The sequence below is a fragment of the Telopea speciosissima genome, chromosome 4, assembly GCF_018873765.1.
Source record: "Telopea speciosissima isolate NSW1024214 ecotype Mountain lineage chromosome 4, Tspe_v1, whole genome shotgun sequence".
Classification (NCBI taxonomy): Eukaryota; Viridiplantae; Streptophyta; class Magnoliopsida; order Proteales; family Proteaceae; genus Telopea; species Telopea speciosissima.
Window position 1 is genome coordinate 39,726,677 of NC_057919.1, and position 7,931 is coordinate 39,734,607.

General features: G+C 41.5%; 1 protein-coding gene across 4 annotated transcripts in view; it reads left to right on the top strand.

Annotated features, from left to right (window-relative positions):
• LOC122658574 (YTH domain-containing protein ECT4-like) overlaps positions 1 to 7,475 on the top strand; it is a 42,954-nt gene extending 35,479 nt beyond the window's left edge. For all 4 annotated transcript variants that reach the window (XM_043853589.1, XM_043853593.1, XM_043853592.1 and 1 more), the window contains 2 exons: positions 5,510 to 5,722; positions 6,702 to 7,475. In XM_043853589.1, the coding sequence (XP_043709524.1) occupies positions 5,510 to 5,722; positions 6,702 to 7,082 (594 nt within the window). In that variant the 3' untranslated portion in view covers positions 7,083 to 7,475. The remainder of the gene's footprint in view (positions 1 to 5,509; positions 5,723 to 6,701) is intronic.
• The last annotated feature ends 456 nt before the right edge of the window (positions 7,476 to 7,931 follow it).

The following is a 7,931-nucleotide window of genomic DNA, read 5'->3' on the forward strand; positions in this document are numbered from 1 at the left end:
AAAGAAGGTTACCAAGACTTCTATTGACAACCTCAGTCTGACCATCAGTCTGAGGGTGGAATGCAGATGAAAACCGGAGTTTAGTACCTAACATGTGCCACAGGGTTTGCCAAAAGTGGCTAGTGATCTTGACATCTCTATTAGACACTATAGTGAGAGGGAGCCCATGATATTTGAAGACTTTATAAAAGAATAATCTTGCCACCATAGAAGTATTAGATGTCTTCGAACATGGAATGAAATGGGCCATCTTTGAGACTCGGTCTACGACCACAAAGATCGAATCATTGCCTCTCGCAGTCTTGGGTAGACCGAGTACGAAATCCATGCTAAGGTCCTGCCATGAGGCATGGGGCACAGGCAAAGGATTGTAAAGACCCGTGTTCTGTTTCTGTTGTTTCGCAGTCTGACAAGCACGACACTGGCGAACAACTCTTGCCACATCTCTTTGTAGGTCAGGCTAATAGAATCGGTCCTCAACAAGGGGAATGGTCTTGTCTCGAGCAAAATGGCCAACGACTCCCCGCTATGCAATTCCCAAATCAGATGATCCCTCAGTGAAGTCCTGGGAATGCAAAGGCGGCTCCCTTTGAACAGGAACCCGTCCCTCAGAATATAATCAAGATGGGGCACTGGTGGGTCCCCGTTGAGGGAAGTAAAGACTCCTCTAAAATCAGGACAAGTAGGGTACTGGTCCTTCATTTGATCAAAACCAACAACTTGCACACCCAGACTGTGCAGGAGGGACTTCACATGACCAGATGCATTGTAAAGCTTTAATAAACCATTGACTCGAGTCAAGGCATCGGCTGCTTTGTTCTCCACCCCAGGCTTGTGCTTAAGCACAAAAGTATACTCCTGCAGAAATTCAACCCATTTGGCATGTCTGGGGTTTAGTTTCTTTTGGGAGCTCAAATATCGTAGGGTCTGATGTTTGGAAAACAGGACGAATCCTTGCGGTAGCAAATAGTGTCTGCAATAACGTAAACCCTGGACTACCGCATACAATTCCTTATCATATGTTGAGTATCGTTGCTTGGCTTCATTTAGTTTCTCATTGAAGTAAGCAACGGGGTGTGCTTCTTGACTAAGGACACCTCCTATTCTGACCCCTGATGCATCACAGGCTACTTCAAAAACCTTGGAGAAATCAGGTAAATGCAGAACTGGGGATTCTGTCATTGATTTCTTAATTTCCTGGAAGGCCAATGAAGCACTCTTAGTCCACTTGAACTCCCCTTTTTTGATGAAAACTGTAATGGGAGCAATGATGGAACTAAACCTGTAGATGAACCGCCTATAGAAAGTGACTAAACCATGGAAACTTCGCACCTCATGAATGTTTGTTGGTTCAGGCCACTCTACTATTGCCTTAACTTTCTCGGGGTCGACTGACACTCCGTTTGCCGATACGACAAAACCCAAGAAAATCACCTGGTCACTCTGAAAGGTACATTTCTTAAGATTAGCATAAAGCTTCTCTTTCAGAAGGGTTTGGAAAACCTGACTCAGGTGATCAAGGTTAGCTTCCTTGGTCTTGCTGTAGATAAGAATATCATCGAAGTAGACCACAAGGAATTTCCCCATGAATGGTCTCAACACCTCCGCCATGATCCTCATGAAGGTACTGGGGGCGTTTGATAGACCAAATGGCATGACTAACCATTCATAAAGGCCGTCCTTTGTTTTAAAGGCGGTCTTCCACTCATCCCCCAGTCTCAGCCTTATTTGGTGGTACCCACTCTTCAAGTCAATTTTGGAAAAGATTGTAGTGCCAGCCATCATGTCAAGCATGTCGTCAAGCCTAGGTATGGGAAACCTATACTTAACGGTAATTTTATTAGTGGCCCTACTATCCATACACATACGCCATATACCATCTTTCTTTGGCGTGAGCAAGGCGGGTACCACACATGGGCTAAGACTCTCTCAAATGAAGCTCTTTTGGAGCAGCTCATCTACTTGCCTTTTTAGTTCGGCATGCTCCTTGGGGTTCATACGGTAGTGAGGTGAGGTAAATTTGGCAGGGAGGAGCCTTACACTAGATCGATAACATGTTGAATGTCATGCATAGGTGGTAACTCTTCCGGTAACTCCTTAGGGAACAACTGCTCAAATTTTCTCAACAGAGGTTGTACTTCTTTAGGTGCCTCAGTGAGTAGGCGTGATAAATCTGTATTACTCTGTATGGCAACCAAAGCATAGACAACCTTTGATTCTTTACATTCATTTTCACATTGCTTCTGACTTAAGATGTTGAGTGTCTTCTTGGGGGTTTGTTTGGAAGTACTACCTTTATTCTCTGGAGCTTTCACCTCCTTAGGGGCACTAGGGTTCAATCAAATTTTCTTCTCGTTGAATTTGAACACATAGGTGTTAGACTTTCCATAATTAGTGACATCTCTATCATATAGCCAAGGTCTCCCTAGAATGATATGGGCGACATCCATGTCTAGGACATCACACCATATTCTGTTCTCATAGCCCGCAAAGTGTAAGGGGATTAAACACCTCAATGTAACGGGAATAGTGGACTAATCAACCCACACAACCTTTTAAGGCTTTGGGTGAGCCTCGGGTTTAAGCCCCATTTTGGCCACAACATTTTGGGCAACCACATTCATTCAGCTTCGACTGTCGATGGTGACACGGCAGTTTTTACCCTGGTGGCAAGTATAGGTAATGAAAATATTGGTTTGCCGCCAGTCATTGCTGCCCTTGGGTTGTGATACCATGCAACGCACAACACCCATACTAGAGATGTTAGCTACCTTAAGCTCATCGTCTGTTAAGGTTTGTGGGACCATGTGTCCCACAACTCCTACCCTAGAGGTGTCGGTCTCCTCATCGACCTCATCAGAAATGAACTCATTGAGATTATGATCGTCGTAGTCACCATCCTGATCATCACCGTGATCATAATCCTCAAGATTTCCCGCATAGAGATTTCGGTTGGGGCACTCTTTAAGAACGTGTCCAATACCTTGACACTTAAAACACCGTACTTAACTTCCAGCTGATGGTTTTGCTCCCAAGATACCCTTGTCCTTGCAATCAAAATTTCTTGGTGGGTTATTGGGAGGCTTGGAGAGGTTTGTGGAAGACTGTGGAGGTCTTCTGAAGCTCGAATCTCCAGTTGAGAAACTCTTCTTCAAGGGAAAGGATCTCATGGACTTTTCAATCTCTAAATTTGTTCTAAGGCTTGGGGAACATCACGCACCAGGTGGGGTGTCATGTGTATGTATATCGGAATTGAGTCCAGTCAAGAACCTAGACAGTGTCTGCTCCCGGTCCTCACGGGTACGGCTCCTAATTTTTAACTCATTGAAATTAGCCATGTACTCCGTCACAGACAGCTTACCTTACCTCAAGGAATTCATGTCATTTAGGAGTTGTAGCCTATAGGTGATAGCCTATGGGGAACAGAATAGGAGAGGGGAAATCTGAGAAGAAATCAGATTAGTAGGGGAAAGAAGAAACCATGAGAGGAAGAAGAAGAAGATGAAGTAGAAGGAGAAGGGGGGGAGGGGAGTGCTCATTCTTTCATTCCATAAATCTTTACAATCGTTGGAGGCTATCTAAATAGCCTTACATTGATTACAAAAGGAAATTCCAAAATAAGAAAATTCTGACTGAAATAAGACTTCTAATTTATCTTCATAACTTGCTAACCAAGAAAGAAGCAAACTAGGAACTAACTAACAAATTCAATCTTTTGTCTAACAAATAAAAGAAACCAAAAAGGAAATTAGAATCTGTTTAACAATAATCCAAAGGAAATAACTTGCAGCCTAAGCAAACAAGTAAATAGAAACTAATATGTAATATCCTAACAACTAGTGGCAGCATCTCTTCAAAGCCAGCTGTCAATATTGGACCCCAAGGTACTGTTCACGTGAACAGTAACAACAATCTAGCTGGCTGAATGGTGGCTCACATTGGGGCTGGTTTATTGAACCAAAAGAGCCAGAAAATCAGGATCAACTGAGCTGATGTCCTCATTAGGGTAGGGGAGGGGAGGGGAGGGGAGGGGAGGGGAGGGGGGTCCACCATATTTTGCCTGCATCAATACCAGATAATGGGGAACAGAATAGGAGAGGGGAAATCTGAGAAGAAATCAGATTAGCAGGGGAAAGAAGAACCATGAGAGGAAGAAGAAGAAGCAGCAGCAGGGGGAGAAGAGGAGAAACCTTAAGAAGAAGTAGAAGGAGAGGCGTAGGGGGGAGTGCATATGCACAGCCTTAGGCTTCAATTCATTCTTTCATTCCATAAATCTTTACAATCGATGGAGGCTATCTAAATAGCCTTACACTAATTACAAAAGGAAATTCTAAAATAAGAAAATTCTAATTGAAATAAGACTTCTAATTTATCTTCATAACTTGCTAACCAAGAAAGAAACAAACTTGGAACTAACTCAATCTTTTGTCTAACAAATAAAAGAAATCAAAAAAGAAACTAGAATCTGTTTAACAATAATCCAAACAAAGGAAATAACTTGCAGCCTAAGCAAACAAGTAATAGAAACTAATATCTAATATCCTAACAACTATTGGCAGTATCTCTTCAAAGCCAGCTGTCAATATTGGACCCCAAGATATTGTTCACGTGAACAGTAACAACACTCTGGCTGGCTGATTTGTGGCTCACATTGGGGCTGATTTATTGAACCTAAAGAACCAGAAAATCAGGATCAACTAGGCTGATGCCCTCATTAGGAAGGGGGTGGGGTCCACCATATTTTTCCTGCATCACTATCTGGTGGTCTTTTGTTTTACCTTGTATCCAGACATTGTATTATAACATATTAACATGTCTCTACCTTTTATACGTTGTCTACAGTCCTACACTAACATAGTGATGTCAAGTGGCTAAATTTAAAATATTATTTCATTTGGTTTTTAGGGAAACATGATATTCTTACCCTAGAGATTGCCTCTTAAGTCTTAATATCCACTGCCCCCAAATCCCTTGATGCTGGTGCGAGGGGTCCTGTCTAGGTGAAACTGTTGCCTAATACTTTGCGTAGTTATAGCTTACAGTTGCGTGTTGCTCTATATGACACTCATGTATCTGGCTTCTATTTTGAGGATAAGGGGAAGGTCCTGAGGAAGGGGTTGGTATAAGGATAAATCAAATTAATAATAATGGTTGACACCAAAAAGCAGAGTTGAATGGTTGTTTTCAGTCTATTCAAAAGTCAGTCATATATTTTTCCCAGTTCTGCTGGGTCCTTCAATTCTTTTCTTCCTGGAGCTTTCTTTTTCACCTAGACTAATCCTCTTAGCCCCTTATTTTACTTATAATTTACCTTTACCATGATTTTCTGTACCATGGACTTTCTTGATAATTAGCTAGGAGGGGAAGTGAATTCTTGTTGTTTTCGTCTAAACTAATATAGGTGGTAAGGGAACTGGATGTATTTAGTTCTGTTTGTTGGAAGGTCATTTGTGCTTTTATTTGCATCTATGCTGAATCTTTGATTCTGTTACTTCATGGCTATATGCAGGTGAATGCTAGTGCACAGTTCTGTGGGGTGGCTGCGATGGCAGGCCCTGTGGATTTTGATAAGAGTGTGGATTATTGGCAGCAAGATAAGTGGAGTGGCCAGTTTCCTGTCAAGTGGCACCTTATCAAGGATGTCCCCAACAGTCAGTTTCGTCACATTATACTTGAAAACAATGATAACAAGCCTGTGACCAACAGCAGAGACACTCAGGAGGTATGGTTTCATTTGTCCTCTATAAATCTGAGAGGACTACAATTCCTTTTAATTTGTAGTCAATCTAGGGCTTGGTTGGTCTTCAGGCATTTGTAGGTTGCCCAATTTTGGGCCGCTTCACTCATGGAAGAGAACTATGATTCTGGTTTGATGCCCTAACCTTTCCCAATATTGTTTAGTTTTGGTTTCCTTAGTTAAAACTAAATCGTCCACAGTAACTAAGATTTGAACTGCTTAGGGAGTAATGTGGCTAGGTGAGCTGCTTTAGCACTAGGAAAAACCCAAACTTCTACCACCCGCAGCTGGAAATATTACATTGGGTTTGCCAGGTCGGAGATTTGTGGTGTTAGGGAACAATGAACTTTTCATATTTCTATCCTAAAAGAAACATGATGAACATGAAATAGGGGACCTGACTGCTAAACATGTTTCAAAATTTGTTAATTCTTGCTTTGCCAAACTAGTTAAACAGGTTATCAAGTTCTCAAAATACATATCATCATTTCATACAAGAACAGTTGAACTCATCCAGTTTTCTTTTTATTTTTTTTGGGGGCGAGGGAGGATGTTTCTTCATCCAAGTATTACTCCACAGTAAATAATTAGTTCTGAAAATTTAATTGTTCTCTGATAAGGCACCCCATTGGAGAGGGTGTGCTTCTAAATGAACAGTCCTAATAGTTGGGGTGCAGATTGAATGTTTTGGAGTAATTGATTTGAGTGTCCTCATTTAACTACTTTCTTTGTGTGGTGTGCTTGTTTATTCTCATTCCTGAACTCCATCTAATTTTGATGTAATATACTGTATTTTTTTATGGACTGTTATATACCGTTCTATTACTGGGGCCTATTACTATGTTGCTTTCTGTCCCATTTATCTCAAATTGCATGGTAACTTTGGAATTGATTTTTGTTTATTTATTCCTCACTCTTTCTGATCTATATATGCTTTTACCCTCTCGTGCCCAAAATCATGCAGGTCAAGATGGAACAGGGTATTGAGATGTTAAACATTTTCAAGTGCTATGAAACTGATATGTCCATCCTGGACGATTTTGATTTCTATGAAGACCGAGAGAAAGCCATGCTGGATAGGAAGGCCAGACAGCAATCCAGCTTGATGGTTACGCCTGTGGCTGGTGCACATGAGCACCGGAATCCTGTTTCATTATCCAATAACTTCATAAAGCAAATGTCAAAGAGCTTTGCTCAAGCTGTTAAATTGGATGAGGTCTGTAAAAAGGACTTGACGACAGAAAAGAATGAATCTGCTGTCACTGTTTCTATGAGCATGGTAGTTAAACCGGAAGATACAAAAACGTCTATGACATTGGCTGCTTCAACTGCGCAGAGCAGTTAGGAGGTGATGGTGGTGTTTTGCACGGTTGCTGGAATCTGACGCTCACTTTATTCCCCTTTTCATTCAAAATATTAAGTGGGAAGGTGGAAGCTCTGTCAGATATGTAGGAATTCAGTGTGTGTTGCCATTTACTTGGAAAGTTCAAGTAGTGTTCGAAGGCTGACGCACTTGGTGTATAGTGTATGCCTGTGGCCTCCATGCCCGCCTTCCATGTTCCATGCCTTTTGTTGATTGTAATTTTAGTTTTTATTCTTTCCCCTTATCTTTGGGCTTTGATGCTTTTGTTTGGTGGGTGAGAGCAGTTAATTAAAGCTGCTGGTTGATTTAAGCCTTTGTAAAGTTCCCCAGCTTGGAAGGCAGAATAATAAAGATTGCATCAAGGCCTTTTGGAAAGAGAGAGAGAGAGTTGACGATGCAGAGTGCAATAGCTTAACAAGTATGTATAATCTGAAGTTGAGAGCGGCTTCAAAGTATATTAACACTCTTTTTCCAGCCTAAATTTTGTATCTAATAAGATTCTTAATATTAGAGTTTGTTTGACCTTTGTCATGCATTGAAAAGACCAAACCCAAAACCCCAAAGAAACAAGGCCCTTGGCAGTTCAGGTTCAAATTTGGTCCAGCCCCCCAGGATTAGCAATTCAACCAGTTTATGAAATTGATTGAGGTTAGTGAAGGCGATCAACATAGATCCGCGGAAGCGTGGTAGGATCGATTCTATCAATGGAGGATGTCATTAAATTATCTAGAACAATAGGGGAATCGATTGTTACCTAGAGTCTAACAGATGCAAGACCTCAAACTGATGACAGCCCTTCTTCAGTCATTTCACGTACTACGTAAAATTTGG